The sequence below is a fragment of the Xenopus tropicalis genome, chromosome 4 (genome assembly GCF_000004195.4).
Source record: "Xenopus tropicalis strain Nigerian chromosome 4, UCB_Xtro_10.0, whole genome shotgun sequence".
In the NCBI taxonomy this organism is placed as follows: Eukaryota; Metazoa; Chordata; class Amphibia; order Anura; family Pipidae; genus Xenopus; species Xenopus tropicalis.
The window spans coordinates 16,487,882-16,509,193 of record NC_030680.2 but is presented as its reverse complement, the minus strand read 5'-3'; the positions used below and the strand labels follow the sequence as shown (position 1 = coordinate 16,509,193).

Sequence of the window (21,312 nt, the reverse complement as noted above, 5' to 3'; positions counted from 1 at the left end):
GTAATTGTGGGGCAGTTATGGTATAAAGAATAAAAAGCATTTATCCGTATCTGGCTATGGCGTATTCCAGCCCGGCTCCCTGTCTCTGCCTTCCCGTTAGCCCATTAATTCAGTGTACATACAAACTCTTTTCCCCGGCAGCCAATTTACCTTTAACTCATTTACGGATGCCGGCCTCATCTCTCAAGCAATCCCATCAGCCGGCAGTCATTTGTACCCTTCTGTTAAACCGAAAAACAATGGCTCTATTTATGGCCGGCTGCTATATTTAGCGGGGAGGCTGCTCCAATGAATATTTATCATTTCCATCCAACTTCCCGGCGAGAGAAACCTCAGTGGGATAACGGGGAAGGGACCTCGGAACCATCCGACAGTCGGAGGGTTTCATCCGCTTTCCAGCAATACTCGCTTACCCAAGATTTCCCTTCTCTAAATATATTTATTCACAATGTACATATTATACAACTGCTGGGGAGATTTTGTAGGGGGTCTAAAGGGTTAATTCCACTGCCCAGTTCTGTTGCCTATGGCTTTTGGGTTGGAGGTGTCACCAATGGGCTCAGGGGCCCCTCTCATTCATTTTGCAATTACTTATTTTAAAGGTTTCCTTATCCTTTAAAAACTAGAAAATGAAAAGTATGACTTTCAGTTGCTCAGAAGAGCAATTTTTCGTGGATTTTTTGAGAGATTAGATTTCCTTTAAAGGGTTAATTCACTAACACAATTGTGATTTGTGCCCATCAACATGCAATGCACACAGAAGCTACACTTGTAAAGGGGTTGTTCACCTTTAAAATACGTTTTAGTATGATGAAGAGAGTGGTATTCCGAGACAGTTTGCAATTGGTCTTCATTTTTTATTGTTTGTGTTTTTTTGAATTATTTAGCCTTTTGTGCAGCAGCTCTCCACTTTGGCATTTAAGCAGTTATCTGGTTGCTAGGGTCCAAGTTATCCTAGAAACCAGGCAGTGGTGTGCATGAGAGACTGGAATATGAATAGGAGAGGGACTGAAGAAAAATATAAGTAATAAAAGTAAAATTGGAGCCTCACAGAGCAATAGATTTTGGCTGACGGGGTCAGTGACCCCCATGTGAAAGCTGGAAAAAGTCAGAAGAAGAAGGCAAATAATTCAGAAATGATAAAAAATGAAGACCAATTGAAAAGTTGTTAAGAATAGGACATTCTGTAACGTATTAACATTAAATGAAGGGGTAACAACCCCTTTAATGGCGATGTTTCACTGGCTGGTGCCCCACTTTGCATCCAAACAATGACATGAATTCTGGGGAAAACAGATGCATTGTGGGAAAAAAACATGGCGATTAAGTACTGAAATTGCACTTTGCTCACTGTGTCGGGCTAAGTGAATGCGCCCATTTAGTGCAAACAGCTGCCCCAGTGAGGTGCATTGTGGGTACAAAACATCTGTGTGTGTTTTTTGCACTTTTGCACCTGTCCCCCATTATAAGGAGCGTAAATGTGCAGCACTCTCGCAGACGCCCAGTGCGGGAATCAGTGTGCGCAATCCCTCCGAGATATAAACATCGGGTCCTTGTGTTTTATCATTTTATTTATAAAATCTCCAGCGTTTTGCCTTGAATGATTCCTCGGGCGCCGCCGGCCTTGAGCCATCAAACATCTTAATACATGCACTTCAATCCGCCGGCTCTTATTGGCAGGAAGGGTTTTCTAAAGAGGCAATTTATTTCCTGACCCTTTCAAATTTCCCAATGTGCCTGACAAGAATGATGTGGGGAAGGGTCCCGCGTATATTGCGCTGACACACTGGCAGGCACTGCGGCCGGAGCGAGGGAGGAAATAGGGGGTTTGGTTTAAAGAGATTTGGGGAGAAAGAATCCCCTTATTTTTAGGCTGCTACTGCTGTATAACTAGCCCTTATCATTTACAGTAGGGGGTACATTATCCCTTATAATACATGAGTGATACTCAGAGTTCCCTGTATAATTCAGCCTGCAGCCTTGTGCCTTTATATGGTCACAGAACCCCTCAGTGACTGCTAATATCCTTATCATTTACAGTAGGGGGTACATTATCCCTTATAATACATGAGTGATACTCAGAGTTCCCTGTATAACTCAGCCTGCAGCCTTGTGCCTTTATATGGGCACAGAACCCCTCAGTGACTGCTAATATCCTTATCATTTACAGTAGGGGGTACATTATCCCTTATAATACATGAGTGATACTCAGAGTTCCCTGTATAATTCAGCCTGCAGCCTTGTGCCTTTATATGGTCACAGAACCCCTCAGTGACTGCTAATATCCTTATCATTTACAGTAGGGGGTACATTATCCCTTATAATACATGAGTGATACTCAGAGTTCCCTGTATAACTCAGCCTGCAGCCTTGTGCCTTTATATGGGCACAGAACCCCTCAGTGACTGCTAATATCCTTATCATTTACAGTAGGGGGTACATTATCCCTTATAATACATGAGTGATACTCAGAGTTCCCTGTATAACTCAGTCTGCAGCCTTGTGCCTTTATATGGGCACAGAACCCCTCAGTGACTGCTAATATCCTTATCATTTACAGTAGGGGGTACATTATCCCTTATAATACATGAGTGATACTCAGAGTTCCCTGTATAACTCAGCCTGCAGCCTTGTGCCTTTATATGGGCACAGAACCCCTCAGTGACTGCTAATATCCTTATCATTTACAGTAGGGGGTACATTATCCCTTATAATACATGAGTGATACTCAGAGTTCCCTGTATAACTCAGCCTGCAGCCTTGTGCCTTTATATGGGCACAGAACCCCTCAGTGACTGCTAATATCCTTATCATTTACAGTAGGGGGTACATTATCCCTTATAATACATGAGTGATACTCAGAGTTCCCTGTATAACTCAGCCTGCAGCCTTGTGCCTTTATATGGGCACAGAACCCCTCAGTGACTGCTAATATCCTTATCATTTACAGTAGGGGGTACATTATCCCTTATAATACATGAGTGATACTCAGAGTTCCCTGTATAACTCAGCCTGCAGCCTTGTGCCTTTATATGGGCACAGAACCCCTCAGTGACTGCTAATATCCTTATCATTTACAGTAGGGGGTACATTATCCCTTATAATACATGAGTGATACTCAGAGTTCCTGTATAACTCAGCCTGCAGCCTTGTGCCTTTATATGGTCACAGAACCCCTCAGTGACTTCTAATATCCTTATCATTTACAGTGGGGGGGTACAATATTCTCTATATCAGTGTTGCTCAACCTGCAGCCTTTTAGGCAAAGGGGAGAACAAAATGTTGGTGGTGAGTCCTGCTTTATATAAAAAATGGACCCCACAAATTTTCGTTTGCCCAGGTTGCCCCACAACTAAAACCGTTCCCCCCTTGTTCCAATACCCACTAGACATTCCATTCTGTGCTACCTGATCACCTTACGGGAAGCACAAGGGGGCACCTTTCGCCATTTCCCAATGCTGCAAGACTGCATATGAAGTTGTTTCCCATAGTGACAGACACACAGAAAGCTGAATTCCATTCAAGCACAAAAACCCGAAAAACAACTTCACACCCCATTTGTGTTGTAAAAGATCAGTGACCCCTCTCTGCTTCCCAACGTGCCCTTTACAGTGGCCCTTACAGTGGCCCAAGCCTGCAATACTGGGACTGGGTAATGTAATTCAGTGTATAATGCACTCCTTCCTTCTAACTTGCCCTACTCTCTGCGCCCCACTGCCAACCTGGAACCATAGCTCCCAGCATAGGCGGAGGATGACTTTTTTGTTTGGGGAGGCTAAAGATGGCCCATACACAGACTGACCTACAGCTAATGTGACACTTAGTGGATTCACTGCTGGTGTAAAAAAATAACCTCCCAACTGACTCCCAGGGATACTGTGCAAAAGTGCGGGTGGGGGGGATTTTTTTAACCCTAAAATGCTTAGGATGTAAAAGCATTTATACGTGCACTTCTGTTAGGGGTTCTCTATACATTTGTGTTCAGTTAGGTTAAAGGGGTAGTTCACCTTTAAATTAACTTTTAATATGATGTAGACACTGATATTCTGAGACAATTTGCAATTAGTCCTCTTTTATTTTTAATGGTTTTTTGGTTATTTAGCTTTTTGTTCAGCAGCTCTCCATTTGGTATTTCAGCAGCTATCTGGTTGCTAGGGTCTTATATACCAGGTAGTGGTTTAAACAAGAGATGGGAATATGATTAGTTAGGGGGCCTGCATGGAAAAATAAAACTGTAGCTGCACAGAGCAATACTTTTTGGTCAGTGACCCTCATTTGAAAGCTGGAAAGAGGCAGAAGCAAAAGGCAAATTATTCAAAAACTATATAAAATTAACTAGGAAGACCAATTGCAAAGTTGCTAGGAATAGGCCATTCTATAACATACTACAAGTTAACTTAAAAGTTAACCTCCCCATTAGATGTGTTTAAGTTAGCTTTATAGAAAGTGAGGCAGCAGGTACTGACATCCCAGGCACATTATATACAGCGAGACACAGTCTTTATATACAAAACCAGCACATTATATGCCATGAGGAGCAGTGGGTACTGATGGCAGATATTCCGGCCCTGGCACTATAACACTGGCACTGATACACAGCATTGGCCCCACTGTAACTTACTATAAATGAAAAAAACAATGACAAAAGTAAAAAAAAAAATAGAATGTGCAAAAAACCATAACAAATATATAAAAGCACAATGAGCTTTGTCAGGGGGAAAAATTAACTTACCCTCCATCTGTTAGGGTAGGGGATATTATAAATGTCAGATGACAAAAAACAATTTAATTCCAGCTAGTGGGTCAGCCTTTAGAACATATACAGTATAGTACCTGTGTATAGTACCTGTGGGATGAAAACTGCAGCAAAGTTCAAAGCTGGTTCATGGGTAAACTTACAGTCTGCAGATTCTTCTTTTTTAAGTCTTCATTTCTGCAGTTTGCAAAATTTCCCGATCCCTGTCTGCATCTGTGTCTTGATTGGTCAATTTTACTGTCTGTCAAGAAAGCTGTGCTCTGATTGGAGAATATACAAGAAGAAAGATCCAAACAGAGGACAGCTGATTAGAGCAGAACCCGGAGCTTGCAGGGACAGGAGAAGATTTGCAGCACAGCGCAGAAACAGAGCCAGGTTTTTTATTTTATATTTTTATTTTTAGGGTGCCAGAGCAGGTTTGGGGAGGCTTAGCCTCCTCTAGCCTTATTGAAAATCCACCTATGGCTCCCAGCATTCGACTGGGGCATAAGTGGTCGGGGTGTCCCCAAGCCTCTTGTTGCCCGAGTTGGGGGCACCTCCTGGGGGGGATGCTGGGAATTGTAATAGCAGGAGGGATAACTCTGATTTCTGTGTATGTTCCCTGTCACATTAGGGGTCCAGTCCAAACTTCCTGCAATGCCCGGGGCACAAAAATACCTAAAAAGGCCCTAAACATACCTGATTCCATAGGCTGAAAGAAAAGGAACCAGTTCCCCACCCCCCCTTAGGCTCACAGTATAAGCAACCTTTCCTTTTGTTATTGGTAAATGATGCATTCTGGGACTTGTAGTCCCTCCGCTTCTCCGGGCAGCCTGTGTACCAACAACTATGGAAATCAGAGTCCCATAATTCATCAGTTCACAATTGAACAAGGTGAGGGAGAGGTTGCATTACACTGTGAGCCTAAGGGGGGTGGGGAACTGGTCCCTTTTCTTTGGCCTGTGGAATCGGGTATGTTTAGGGCCAAAAACAGACATTTATACTTATTTCTGCACATTAGATCACTATCAGAGCAGCTGAACAATTCCTCACATTAATGGGCACTATGACAGTCCCCACATCATGGCGGCCGGGCTTCATTACCCGCACACTCTCCCCGGTGCATAGAGGGAATATCAGACAATCTCATGAAGTCATTACTTTCTGGCGCTGCACAATCCTCATCTGTCCTAATCCTTCCCATGTCAGTGGCCTCATTACGCGGCTCAGGCTCCTACATCTCCTGACGCGGGCATCGTTATTATATAAGAAATGATGTCTCGCCCGTCACTAGAATGGATGGCCCCCCGGCCCAATGAATTCTGCAGACAGACTGTACCCTGCTTAGCACTTACAATGGGGGGGTATAGAGAGGGGGATCTATAGGGTTTGGGCAGCAATGATCTCATTGTCACTGGACCTTTATGGACCTGCGGTTCTGTGCTCTGGCACAATAATGACACTTTATGGGGCAACTGCTGGGCAAAGTGTATAGTTGGACAAGATTTAAGAGGAGGAGCTATAACTGCGGGGCAGTAGGTCTCATTCACAAAGACCCTGGGCAAGAACGTGCGCCTTTTGATCTTTTCATCACTGGGCATCCAAATGGTCTAATGCCTCTGGTACCTTTTGGTTGAAAATGGCACACACCAGCCCTAACAGGCTCAGACCCTCCCCGGTCAACTGCTCAGAAACAGACCCACCCAAGTGTACTTTCGGCCTCTTTCTGCACCATTTCCATCTACACCGAAGCTTTCCTCAAGATTTTGGGCTCCTTTTGGGCTTGGTGATGCCACTCTAGGGGGTGGGGCCTCCCATTCCTGCTTACTTTTGGCACCTTCTGCTCTGCTGGCCCCCTTCTCTGTCATGGTAACCCATGACCCCTTGGAAAGCCCTTCCTCTTACCGGCCATTTACGCATCTTCCTCCTTGTAAGCCACAAGGCTACCAGCATTCCATTCTCTTTCACTGCTCCATGGTGGGCACTCTCCACTTAGGCTTCTCCACTGCCCAGCGGCTTGAATCCTGCCGGCTGCGCCAAATGTAGCGGGTAGATTCCCTTCATGGGAAAGAGGATTGGACAGGCCTTAACTGCTATTATCCCCCCACTGCTACTATAGGCACCATCTCTCTCTACTATACCTGCTATCCCACAGCCCCAGTCCCTTCCCAGAAGCTATTATCCCCCCACTGCTACTATAGGCACCATCTCTCCCTACTATACCTGCTATCCCACAGCCACAGTCCCTTCCCAGAGGCTATTATCCCACTGCTACTATAGGCACCATCTCTCCCTACTATACCTGCTATCCCACAGCCACAGTCCCTTCCCAGAGGCTATTATCCCACTGCTACTATAGGCACCATCTCTCCCTACTATACCTGCTATCCCACAGCCCCAGTCCCTTCCCAGAGGCTATTATCCCCACTGCTACTATAGGCACCATCTCTCCCTACTATACCTGCTATCCCACAGCCACAGTCCCTTCCCAGAGGCTATTATCCCCCCACTGCTACTATAGGCACCATCTCTCCCTACTATACCTGCTATCCCACAGCCCAGTCCCTTCCCAGAGGCTATTATCCCCCCACTGCTACTATAGGCACCATCTCTCCCTACTATACCTGCTATCCCACAGCCCCAGTCCCTTCCCAGAGGCTATTATCCACCCACTGCTACTATAGGCACCATCTCTCCCTACTATACCTGCTATCCCACAGCCACAGTCCCTTCCCAGAGGCTAGTATCCCCCCACTGCTACTATAGGCACCATCTCTCCCTACTATACCTGCTATCCCACAGCCACAGTCCCTTCCCAGAGGCTATTATCCCCCCACTGCTACTATAGGCACCATCTCTCCCTACTATACCTGCTATCCCACAGCCACAGTCCCTTCCCAGAGGCTATTATCCCCCCACTGCTACTATAGGCACCATCTCTCCCTACTATACCTGCTATCCCACAGCCACAGTCCCTTCCCAGAGGCTATTATCCCACTGCTACTATAGGCACCATCTCTCCCTACTATACCTACTATCCCACAGCCCCAGTCCCTTCCCAGCGGCTATTATTCCCCCACTGCTACTATAGGCACCATCTCTCCCTACTATACCTGCTATCCCACAGCCCCAGTCCCTTCCCAGAGGCTATTATCCCCCCACTGCTACTATAGGCACCATCTCTCCCTACTATACCTGCTATCCCACAGCCCCAGTCCCTTCCCAGAGGCTATTATCCCCCCCTGCTACTATAGGCACCATCTCTCCCTACTATACCTGCTATCCCACAGCCCCAGTCCCTTCCCAGAGGCTATTATCCCACTGCTACTATAGGCACCATCTCTCCCTACTATACCTGCTATCCCACAGCCCCAGTCCCTTCCCAGAGGCTATTATCCCCCCACTGCTACTATAGGCACCATCTCTCCCTACTATACCTGCTATCCCACAGCCCCAGTCCCTTCCCAGAGGCTATTATCCCCCCACTGCTACTATAGGCACCATCTCAGATAAACAGCAGACAAATGAAAAATAAATCAGGAAAATTCTTAATGAATCAGATAAGTGAGTGTAGGACTGGACAGACCAGGGATGACTGTGGAGGAGGAGGACATTTTTCAGTAGCTTTACACAGAAAATGCTTATATATGTATATATTGATAATGGGTGCAGAGGACCTTTTGTCTATGTGTGTATTTTGTTAATTAAACTGTTTCATGGGAAACACAACTTTACATTTTTGCTATTATATATATATATATATATGGACAGAATTATATTAGAGTCTGTTTGCAGCACCAGCTATTTTTATCCCTCTCCTTAGCACTTTGATCCAGGACCAAACCATAAGGGGCGGGGGGGGCTTGTATACAGGAGGGTGAGGGTACCGCACTGTAAAGGTACATTCCAGCCTGTAGATATAAATACTTTACAAAATCTCTGTACTATTTTTAGTAAAATCTAAGTACTCCGTGCCATCCCTCCTCTGAAGAAGAGTCAGGCTTATGTAACACCATCTACAAAGTACACCGAGATATATACATATTTTGGTTTATTGTACTTGCAGTTTTCCCAAAGTTTATTTAATATTTAAGTTTGCCCTACTTTTCCTTCTCAGCAGCCTCTAGGGAAGCTGGGCGCACAGGCTAGCGTATACTGACCCCTGCTGGCCACAAGTTGCCATTTACTCCCTTATACTATCAGCATACACCTTGATGTTGATATTAATGCTCCTCTTTGTTTTTTCCCTTTCTTTTGATTAAAAGTTAATTATTTTTATTGAAACTGGAATCCTAACTGCCTGTTGGAGCCATGGCACAATTAAATATTCCTTATAAGCCAGTTAATACAATTAAGAGTTTAGTTACTCTACCTGGACATCACAGTTTACAATTTTCCATTGAAAATATGGACATAAATAGTTTTATTTGCGCTTATGAAATATGAAATCACTATAAAGATTTCAAAAAGTCTTAAGACAAGCACAGAATGATGCACTTTAACAACTTATCACACTTCCAATGTCAGCTCTGCACAGATCGATACAAAGTGGTGTCTATAAGTGTTTATGGTCCCCTGAGAACCTGACAGATTCGTTCCATGGAGGCAAATGGGTGTTGGGCTTTGGCCATAGAGTTTTGCTTATCAATGCAAATACCATTGGTTTTTGTTCCCCTGCTAAAGTTCCGATGAATCAGTGATTGACGTTGGCTTGTATTTATTTCTCCAAAAATTATTATATTGGCTTCACCACCTTGTATTTTATTCTCCTTTCCCTCAAGCGATTAGTCCTCAGACTTATTTGGATCAAGTTCCTCTATGAGGCCCAACATTTTACAGGTTACTATCATATAACAATATCAGCCATATTTCTAACTATATCAAGGATATCAGCTGCCCAAGCTCCCAAACTGCTGCTCTAGTTGATTCAAAAGAATTTAAGACAAAAAAACATTCTGCCAAATATGTCCCTTTAGCCTTCCGGATGGGGATGGAGATAAGTCTCTGGGCCCCCTGCACTTGGGGAGCAAGCTTAAGAACCACAGCCCAGGCAGGATTTCAGAAGGTTAATTAAAGACACAGATTCCTACTATCCCAGTGCCTGTTCCAATAGCCAAGAACACAGGGTCCCTTATGAAATGAATTGCCAAGGGGTTCTCTATGAGAAAATCAATAACAAAGAATTGGTGGGAAGATGAAACCATGGTCAGATCTGATGGAACACAGATATAAAGCTATATTCAAGCAACCTTCAGGGTCCAAGCAAGAATCACCTAATTCAAGGGGAAATGCAATATTAATTTTGGCTTGATATAACAACAGAAAATGGCCTGATGCAAGACACGTGCAGTTGAAACGCAATATATCTACTGAATGGTAGTGTGTTGGGGGATCCTTAATGGAGAAGGATCTAGGGGTTTTTGTAGATAACAAGTTGTCTAATTCCAGGCAGTGTCATTCTGTGGCTACTAAAGCAAATAAAGTGCTGTCTTGTATAAAAAAGGGCATTGACTCAAGGGATGAGAACATCATTTTGCCCCTTTATAGGTCCCTGGTAAGGCCTCACCTTGAGTATGGGGGGCAGTTTTGGGCTCCAGTCCCTAAGAAGGATATTAATGAGCTGGAGAGAGTGCAGAGACTGCAACTAAACTGGTTAAGGGGATGGAAGGGTTAAACTATGAGGTTAGACAGTCAGGGTTGGGGTTGTTTTCTCTGGAAAAGAGGCGCCTGTAAGGGGACATGATTACTCTGTACAAGTACATTAGAGGGGATTATAGGCAGATAGGGGGTGTCTTTTGTCCCATAAAGACGATCAACGCACCAGGGGCCCCCCCTTTAGATTAGAGGAATGGAGCTTCCATTTGAAGCAGCGAAGGGTTGAACTTGATGGACTCTGGTCTTTTTTCAACCCTATGAAACTATGTAACACTGACCCAAGTGACCAGCACAAGGATATCAGTGCCGGCACTCTTAGAACCCACCTATATATTGATGATATCAATATCCTACTACTGCACATCATGGGCTTTAGAGAGAGGGGAGCCTAGAAATGATGGTGCCATGTAGAACCTAAATGATTGGGGCCCATTATAGCTAGCATGGCCTGTCTTCACAACTGTGTTCTTAAGCATAAAGATAAATATCCTTGGGGATAAGGGAAGCTGCACTTTCCGGCCATTTGGCTCTGCTTTTCTTATATCTTCTGTTACTCGATTGCCTGATATTTCAATCAGAGCAGAAAAAAGAGCCACTTCCATCGAGGATGTGATTGCTGGGCCCTGTCATTATCTTGACAAGTTACCCACATGGAATAATGCAATGGAACCATTACTTTTCATGACCAATATAACGTCGAGAAAAAATACTGTATATTCTTTGGCTCAAATAAAAGTATTCATTGTGTGGTGATTCATTAGGTTGGTGGCATGAATAACTGAAACTCATAACTATGTTCCCTAAACTTGAGGCAATAAGGAATCACTGGTGTTTGGTACAATATGTTGGTTCCAGGGAACTGCTCATTGTTTCTATGGGAGTTCAAGGCAGATACAAATAGGCAATTGAATAGAAATCAAAAGAGAAAAGGCAGAACCAATAGATAATATTCCTAATTATCCCCATAAGGCTCACATTATTTGTTGGTCCTGTGTAAATAATAGATGATAGTGGCAATTAGAAGTTCAGGGTATTGTTATTGCTGTATGTTGAGTAAACGTGAGCAGAATTTATGGTTATTCCTGACTATAAAAGACTTTTGCTTTATTATTTATTGGTTTTGTAAAGCCAAGGAATTTTTTTCATAGTAATTAGACCAGTGGGGGGGGGGGCATGGCTGGCATCAAAACCGACCTGGCCTTGTGGGGTTCCATAACAGTAGGGCTATAAACACATGTTGAATGACAGTTTGGATAGAACACTGTGAGATCCTATTGGACTGGAATTCAGTTTATCAGGACTAAGGAATCAGTGTTCCCCATTGGTCCTTGTAGAGTTGTACCCTCCCCTATTCCCATGTGATCCATTGTACATTGGCTTGTAATACCCCAGTGCCAGATTAGCGTGGCTTGCCTTGGCATCCTGGCACACTTCTATCTCCTTCTCAAGACTTTTTTACTGTATACAAAGGACACTTCCGCTGTATTAAAGAGCAATAAAAGCATACCTGGTAATGGTGTCCTCCATTTCTGACTGCTTGACTCCTCCTCCCTATCTCTCCGGTGGTGTTGGTGACTGTAATGTTGTTCCATCCATCCCTGTATGAATGTTAACTGTTCCTTTTAATATGCATTAGCAGCTTAGCACTGGGTGGAGTAATGAGAAAGGTTGGGACACAGGAAGTGGTAGCGAAGGGGAGGGGACACACTGTGTGGAGAGAGCAGCCATGAATAAAGCTGAGTTCTACCCTGCTATCTAAGATCTCCATGTGTGTCTTCTAGTTCTGCTTCACCCGTGTACCAGGTTATCACAACTGGCGACGAGGATGGGATATCAGCTACAGGTATCACAGTAATACAACTCACAACCCACAGAACTGTCAGCAGTCCAGCACACAGCATGGCCAGTCTGCCTAACTTCCCCTGTTTTGATGTGCATCAGTCCCAAGCAAACCTAGGAACACTCTGGGATAAATGGCTTAAGCGCTTTGAAATATTTCTCCAAGCAATGAACATAACTGACAATGCCAGAAAGAAAGCCATGCTATTACATTATGCTGGGGAGCAGGTATATGATATCTTTATAACTCTGCCTGGCACAGGGGGTGACAGTGACTATGATGCATCCAAAACTGCCCTAACAAACTACTTTTCTCCACATAAAAATTCAGTTTTTGAGATTTTTAAGTTTAGACAGTCAAAACAGTTACCAAGTGAAAACAGTGATGAATATCATGTGAGACTAAGACATCTTGCCTCTACATGTGAATTTGCAGATGCAGACAAAGAAATTCGCATGCAGCTTATACAGGGGTGCACATCAGCCAAGCTGAGACGACAGGCACTCAGAGACCCCACCATGACTTTAGCTAAATTACTAGAGACTGCCCGAATTAATGATGCAGCAGATAATCAAGCTAAAATGATTGAGCAAACTGATAGCATTCCAGATCAGTCATTCTCTTTAGCTAATATCACACAAAAACCCCATCAAGCCTATAAACCAACTGCAACCTGCTATAACTGCGGTGGCCCATATCCACACCAGCAAAACTGTCCAGCAAAAGGGGTAATTTGCCATAACTGTGGAAAACACAATCATTTTGCAAAAGTATGCAGATCAGCTCCAAAATCACATCTACCTGTACCTGTTAAAACATCTCCCGGAAAGAGAGTAGTAAGCACAGTAGCACCAGCTGTAGCTGAAGACTCAGGCAGCACATACTTGTTTGCAGTTACAGAAAAGGATTTGCCTCAGGACCAGGCCATTCCTAATCCACGGCAGATAATTCTAATAAATGGCAATCCTGTAGAAGCTCTTATTGATACAGGGGCATCTGTTAATGTTATCAGCCAAACCATTTACCAGAACTTTACAAACAAACCTGCAATACAGAGTACCGCACTGAAAATATTTCCTTATGGTTCATCACATGCTTTGCCTATATGTGGCAAATTTCAGTCAGAACTGACCTTTAAAGATAATTCCATTACTGACTCTTTCTATGTAGTGGAATGTGCTGCTGACACACTTCTTAGCTGCAGCAGTGCAATGGCCTTAGGACTTGTTACACTAGTAAGCAATATCAACGAATCCCACATTCCTGATATAGTGCATAAACATCCGCAACTCTTTCAAGGCATTGGCAAATTAAAAGGTCTGCAGGTAAAACTACACATTGATCAGTCAATATCACCTTCAGTTCAACCGCACAGGCGCATCCCTTTTCATGTTCGCAAGCTAGTGGAGAAGGAATTACAGCAACTGCAAACATTTGACATTATTGAACGGGTTGAAGGCCCAACTCCCTGGGTCTCACCAATTGTTGTTGCACCTAAACCAAAACAACCTGGTAAAATCAGATTATGCATAGACATGCGACATGCAAACCGGGCCAATCAGAGAGAAAGGCATATTACACCTACTATTGATGACATCATCACAGATCTAAATGGTGCTAAATTATTTTCCAAGCTTGACCAGGGACATGCCTAGCAAGGACCAGATCAGCTTTAACTGTACAGGTTCCTGGTCGGCCATTGTGTCATAGAGCTAGACACAGGATGAAGCAGCCAGACATGGCACCCACCACCCAGTTGCACTACTCTGCCACTTTGGTATGGGTGAAGGGGACCATAGTGGGGAGTTTGGGAGGTTCAGAAGGAGGGAAGGGGGCCTATGCATGGGGTCTATGATGCATAAATCACTTTCCTTGTTCTTTAAATTATGGGAGAGAATTTTTTCAGCTCCAGATGTGGGGGAGATATGGGCGCAGACTGAACATATGGATGTGATAAGCAGCGAGTACAAATGCTCAGAAGCCACATGTACTGTGTGCAGAGAGGAATATGTTTCACACTGGGAATTTCTTGCCTTGGGTTTGTCGGTTCCACACAAACAGCAGCAAAACCGCCTCGTGGAGCTCTGTGTAAAGCTTTTCATATGAGGACGAGGCTTTTTTCCTGGACAGCGGCCATATATACGACTCCATCAGATTGCAGGAAACCATGGAACTGATGTTCATTCGGATACTTGTTCTTTTTGTGCTATATACAGATACAAACAGCCAGGGTGAAGCCCAAGACTCCATAATGGTGCGTTACATTGAAAGCCGCGTCGTTTCTCTGGAGGTACGTTACCCACTTATTCCTCTAGCTGGCTGGCACTGGGCACCCAAGGCAGGATTGCTGTCTACCATTTATACACTTATATACATAAATCTTGGACTAGGATTCTTTTGTTCATTCTCTGTAATGAGAAATATTTGGTATTGTGGAAACTTATAGTCATATCATAGGTTGGTGTAGCTGGGAAGAGATGCAGCAGTTCTATACCCTGTGACAAGAAGGGACATTAAAGATCTAGTGGCCTCAGACTTCCTTCATTGCCTGGGGTCAGTTCATGTTCTAGAAAAGTTACTGCACTGACTTTTGATATGAACCTTTAGCAGGCTAAGCATAGGTCAGAATTTTCAAAATGGTCAATATGAAGACTTTTCTGACCAAAAGTGGTTGGGGAAGCTGGTGAGAACTAAGGGGTCTCCTGATGGAGCCAAACCCCATCACATATTTGTTAGGTTAAGTTATCACTACTAATGTGCTTTGGCCAAATTATTGGATCAGCCCTATTTGACCCATCAGCTGCAGATCTGCTTATTTGGCGACATGTGAAGCTTCATTGCCATTCATGAGTCAGAATTGTAGGGCCAAAATGAGGACCATCCTGACCAATAAGTGAGAACTAAGGGGTCTCCCAATGGCACCAAACCCAATAACATATTTGTGGGGTAGGTCATTACTTTGGTATTCTAATGTGCTGGGGGACAAATGATTGGATTGACCCAATTTGAGCCATCAGATCCAGATCTGCTTATCTGGTAACCTAGCCAGACATGTGGAGCTTCATGACTATACATGGGTCAGAACTGTCCTGAGTATGGGGTCAAAATGAAAACTTTCCTGACCAATAGTGACTGGGGAAGCTGGTGAGAACTAAGGGGTCTCCCGATGGGACCAAACCCCATCACATTTTTGTGGGGTAGGTTATCACTTTGGTGGACAAATGTACTAGGGCTAGGATCAGCCCACTTTGACCCATCAGCTTCAGATCTGCTTATTTGGTGACCTGGCCAGACTTGTGAAGCTTCATGGCCATTCATGAGTCAGAATTGTAGTGTCAAAATAAGGACCCTCCTAACCAATAATGATCTGGGAGGTTGATGAGGACGAGGGGGTCTCCCAATGGCACCAAACCCAATCACATATTTGTGGGGTAGGCCATTACTTTGGTTGTCTAATGTGCTGGGGGTCAAATGATTGTATCGACCCAATTTGAGCCATCAGATCCAGATCTGTTTATTTGGTAACCTAGCCAGACATGTGGAGCTTCATGACTATACATGGTTCAGAACTGTCCTGACTATGGGGTAAAAATGAAGGCCTTCCTGACCAATAGTGATCAAGGAGGCTGGTGAGAACTAAGGGCTTTACCAATGGGACCAAATCCAATCACATATTTGTGGGGTAGGCCATTACTTTGGATGTCTAATGTGCTGGGGGGTAAATGATTGCATTGACCCAATTTGAGCCATCAGATCCAGATCTGCTTATCTGGTAACCTAGCCAGACACATGGAGCTTCATGACTATACATGGGTCAGAACTGATGGGGTCAAAATGAAGACCTTCCTGACCAATAGTGATCAGAGAGGCTGGTGAGAACTAACGGCTCTTCCAATGGGACCAAGCGCAATCACATATTTGTGGGGAAGGTCATCATTTCTCTGGCCTAATGTTATGAAGGTAAAATGATTGGATCCAATCAGCTGCAGATCTGCTTATCTGGTGACCTTGCCAGACAAGTGGAGCTCCGTGTGCAGTTTAAGAGGTAATAAAAATAAAATCTCATCAGAATGTATTTGTTTTTTGTTATTCGTTTCAGGACAGACTGTACAAATGTGAACAAGTCCTGCACCATTATGATTATGAACTCAAGGGCCTGTCATACAGACTCATTTCCCGCCTTGAGGAACTAAGTAGATACAGGGCCGATGTAAAGAGTGAGATGGAGAATCTTCTCGGCAGGATTGAACGAGCCGAATGGGACATCGACTACCTGGAGACTGCGTCCCCTTCAAACACGTGCGTGGAGATGGACGAGCGACTGGTGAAGACTCAACTGGAAAATGCAGAAGAAGAAAAAAGAAAAATCATGCAAAAATTAAACACAAGTATGTAATGAGAATGTTATGCCACGTGCACACATTAGTTATGGTAGGGGCAGAGCAACTGCAACTCTCTGGTTTCTATAGAAGTCACAATGCAGCAAAGCAGATTGTCTTCTCCTTGGTTTGGGGGCCCTCAAACATCTTGCTAAGAGCCCCAGTGATCTCTGCCTATGTTTATGGTACTGCAATGCTCAGGGAGCTCTATAGAGGTGACAACCCTAGAGTAAAGGTGGCTTCACCATCTAGAATTCTTTCAGCATGCTTTGCAACGACCCCTTCCTGTGCTGCCTGTCGAATAGGGTTCCCACCTGTCCAGTTCAACACTCTCTGTCCACTTGTCAGCATTTTGATACCTGAGTAGTGATGAGCAAATGTGTCCCGTTTCGCCATAAAATTCACGAAACGGTGAAAAATTCGAGAAACACATTTGTCGCTCGATTTTTTTGTCACCCACGTCTTTTTTGTCGCCTGCGTCTATTTTTTTTTTTGTTGCCCGCGTCTATTTTTTGTCACCCGTGCTTTTTTTGCCGCAACCACGCCTTTTTTCCGCAACCACGCCCTTTTTTGACACGACCACGCCCAATTTGACACGCAAAAAAACAAAAATATCCGCGCAACGCATTTTCATGGAAGTTTCGTGAAACAATTCTCCAGTGGCGAAATGCGGAAATTCGCTGCGAATCCATGCCTGCCGAAAAAATCCGCTCATCACTATACCTGAGCAAAACTTCTGCTATGGCTTATCTATCTCACCTGCCACATCATGTTGCCCCCCCCCAATATCATTATCCTGCACCTAAATGTCATCACCCCACCAACCAACATCATCCCTCCACCCCCTCAACCAAATTAGGTTTCTAAAATAGTGATAGGTGGCAAACCTTCTGCTGGAGGTGATATAATCACATACTGTACCTCCTAATGGTCATGATTGTGGCAGGACAGTCCTGAATCAAGGAAACCCGAAAGGGTGAGAAAGGGATCAGTTGGAAGCATATCTGGAGGAAACTATAGTCCTCCAACCAAGACAAGAGCCCTCCAACCTAGGCAACTTGTGTCATTGCAGTGGGACCATGATCTGATAATGTTGGGTTTTATTGTCTAACTAATTGTTTTGGTTTCACCCATGCAACATTAACAACAGAAGGGAATATGCAGCAGAATGACATACAGTATGTAAAGGGGCTTCTTATTTGAGAAGCCTCCACTTGGTCCAATTATATCCTTTCTCCTTGGTACTGCAGATTCCCTGCCTGGACTGCAACTATTTTATTTTGGAAATTATGGGGTGAAATGCCATGTATAAACCCCCTGGGCTATACTAGATGAATTAGGAGAATTACAACTCTTTTCCAAGAAAACAGATCATCTCTATGGTTAATCATAAATAGTGACGGGCGAAATGTTTTGCCAGGCATGGATTCACGTCGAATTTCTGCTTCCCACCATTGGCAGATTGTTTCCTGAAACAGATGAAAAAATTCCCAGGGGAAAAATGTGCCGTGCGTCCAAAAATTGTTGCGGGCATCAAAATAAATAGTTGTGCATCAAAAGAATAGTCGCTGCGTCAAAATAAATATTTGCAGTGTCAAAATAAGTAGTCGCGCATCAAAAGAATAGTCGGGGGCGACCAACGTTTTCGCCGCTTCCCAAATTTTTCACCGTTTTGCGAATCTTTTGAAAGAATCGTGAATTTTTCGGCAAAACGGGACAGATTCGCTCATCACTAATCATAGACATATTTGTATTCTGCCATCTAGTGGCAGTCACAGTTGTGAATGATTATAATGTTATTGCACTACAGTGAAATGATATCTAGTGGATATGTCAGTGCAATATGGGCAATATGGGCAATTTGGGCAATAGTGTGATGACAGCACCCTTCTTACTAAACTCTTTACTGTATTGTGCAGGTTGTGCCACTATGTTAGCGAAAATCAAGTCCCAGAAGATGGTGAAAAGATCTGGCGGCGCCGTCGGTTCCTGGATGAGGAACGCAGGGAACAGCTCAGAGGGTATATATTTCTTTAGTGGCAGTAACGGGGACACATTTCTAGAATTTACAAATATGGAGGACTTCACCAACATAGATTCCATGGAAAAGGCCAAGAACGTCTCACTGCCGTATCCCTGGCAAGGTACCGGGCAGGCCGTGCACAACAATTTCATGTTTTTCCACAGAAATGGCACCTTGAATGAAATAGTTAAATATGATCTGAGGGGCGAGAATGTCACAGGGATATTGGAACTAGCAGGGGCCGGTAGCATTCCGCCCTATCAGCTGTCCCCATTCACATTCATTGACCTGGGCTTTGATGAGCACGGCCTGTGGTCCATGCATGGAGATGCAGGCAATGGTGGGAATATCGTTCTTACAAAGATTGACTATCGGACTATGGTCATGGAACAGTCTTGGAACACGTCCTGCCAGAGCGCCAATGCCGAGGCGGCCTTTGTCCTATGTGGGACACTGTACGTGGTGTATAACACGGCCAGCGGGGGGCGATCCCATATTGATTGCATCTATGACACTTCCGGCATCATAACTGAAAACAAGATGTCCACCTTATATTTCCTGAGGCGCTACAGCAGCCATGCCTCCATTAAGCATAACCCCATAGAGAAGGCACTTTATGCTTGGGATGAGGGGTACCAGACTGTCTATAAATTCGATACAAGGGCCAAATATGAACATCCATGATGGACCCTACACAAGGTGCCTTATGCATGTGTTTTGGCACCAGTATAAAAATACCATCAGCACTGAGCATAGACAGTGAGACCCCTCTAAGGCAAGAAATATGGCGGCTATTACTGGCGAATCCACCCTTCGACCCTCCATCTGTTGTTGGACTACAGCTCACAGAAACAGAGTGGGATGCTGGTCCATGGGTCACCACTAGGGGCAACAGTGTGTGGGGTAGAGGCAAACATAGGCATCATTCTATCTTTCCTATTCCTGGTTTTTACCTTTACTGATATCTCTATCCCTGATCACTCTATGGTAAAGCCCTGTATCAGGTCAAGTACCTGCGGGTTTACTGCAAAAAAGTGGGTATTTTGTGGGTTGCTGGTAGGACTTCTGTAACCCTCAACCTCCCACTCCCTACCTGAACAGATCCCAACCCAGTAAGCCATCATTACCCATACACCCATGCCCAACCTACCCATCTCTGATGTCACCAGAAGGGGTGGGGCAGGCAGGCCCAAGTATATGAATAAGCCAATGGAAGGCAGTTGTCAGTGGAATTGGGTGTTAACGTTGTAGGTGGGGTGGGCTGTGGGTAGCATTTGGCCCATCCCCCATCTGTTAAAAATGTGCTTTTCCACCCAAACCCACTCAAAGCAAGAGTTTTGGGCTGAACTGCACATTACTAGACTTCCAGATGCCTGTATGGGTGTGAGTCAGTGGGTTTGGGTCAGGTCACAGGACTTAATATAAACAGATTTTGCTCCTTTTTTCTGTTTTTATTTTACCTTCTTTGGCTTCTGATGATGTCACTCACTTCTGGCTTTCAATGATGTCACTTCCATATTGCAGTGATGTCACTTCCAGTTTCATTGTGAGTTGCAGAATTCAGACAAAGCAGTTATGGGTTGGATCAGCTAGTGGGTCCAAGCGTGTCCAGGTTTGGGTCGTGGATCTGGGTCCCATCGTAGCCCATACAGCAGGCCATTTTCCTCAGTCTGTATTATTTATAGTAATGGGTTTCAGATAAGCCACACAGAATAAACAAGAACTCTGTAGTGTGGGAGTAATTGTGCCAGCACAGTCGCAAGAGCCTTTATAAAAGCCGGGGAAAGCCCTGCAACAGGAGTATTACTGTACAGGTGTCTCTTTGCCTTTATTCCTTTTCTTTACATAAATACAAAAGGACAAAAGGAAAATCTTTTGCACAAATGCCCCTTGTAATCCCTAACATGGCGCCATGCAGAGGCGGCACGCATTGCAGCTCCAGATGCATCACGTCAGTATTTCTATACGGGGAACCCATTAGCCATCGGTACCGAGTAAGAACTGATGAATTTGCTGTTGTGCAAAAGTGATGTGCTGTTAATGTTTATTGTAATCACGATTATTACTGTAACAAATATATAAGCAATGTGAGAGCAATAGTTTGGTAATTAGAGATTAAAGTCCATAATAACATGAATACTTTGCAAACTTTGCCTTCAGTATTTTCATAGTTAAAGCTGGCCTTATTATAGGGAAATTATAAGAGATGCCAATGAGAAATACGGGCTTAGGGAACCGTTCCAAACCATATTATTACATTAAAAATCATGAAAAGTGACTTGGCTTTCTTTTAATAAATTTTTGAAATTAGCCACAAGATGGCGCCATAGATCAGCATTTTTCCTTGAGCAGCATTCAGTTTGTAAGGCTCAACATATAAATAAGCAAAGTCTGAACTTTTAATGGGATGAAATATAACAGCATTATGAGAGCTTGTGGGTCAGTATGAAACGGCATAAAGAGTTAAAGGAGAGTGCAGCAGGTTATTAACCCCTGTGAGTGAGGAAAAGGGTTTGGGGGACATTCAGTGGAGGGACAGGCACAATTGTGCATAGTAAGGCATGATAAGGGGGGAAGGGTCTGTAACAGTGTGTATTGTGTGTATTGTAAAGGAAGGTGGCATATGGGAAAGGCACTGTAACTGTGGGGCGCTTACAGTAAAGCAAGATGGTGTTGGGAG

At 44.1% G+C, this 21,312-nt stretch overlaps 1 protein-coding gene across 1 annotated transcript; it reads left to right on the top strand.

Annotated features, from left to right (window-relative positions):
- The first annotated feature begins 14,072 nt into the window (after positions 1-14,072).
- Positions 14,073-20,769, top strand: olfml1 (olfactomedin like 1). The gene is made up of 3 exons (XM_002938036.5): positions 14,073-14,520; positions 16,330-16,618; positions 18,529-20,769. The coding sequence occupies exons 1-3, from the start codon at positions 14,398-14,400 to the stop codon at positions 19,314-19,316; spliced, it is 1,200 nt and encodes a 399-aa protein (XP_002938082.4). The 5' UTR covers positions 14,073-14,397; the 3' UTR covers positions 19,317-20,769.
- The last annotated feature ends 543 nt before the right edge of the window (positions 20,770-21,312 follow it).

Excerpts from the sequence above, each read along its gene's own strand:
- olfml1 (XM_002938036.5), top strand. The coding sequence starts at position 14,398 with ATGGAACTGATGTTCATTCGGATACTTGTTCTTTTTGTGCTATATACA. Across the intron at positions 14,521-16,329 it reads GCCGCGTCGTTTCTCTGGAG|GACAGACTGTACAAATGTGA; the intron begins GTACGTTACCCA and ends TATTCGTTTCAG. Across the intron at positions 16,619-18,528 it reads CATGCAAAAATTAAACACAA|GTTGTGCCACTATGTTAGCG; the intron begins GTATGTAATGAG and ends TGTATTGTGCAG.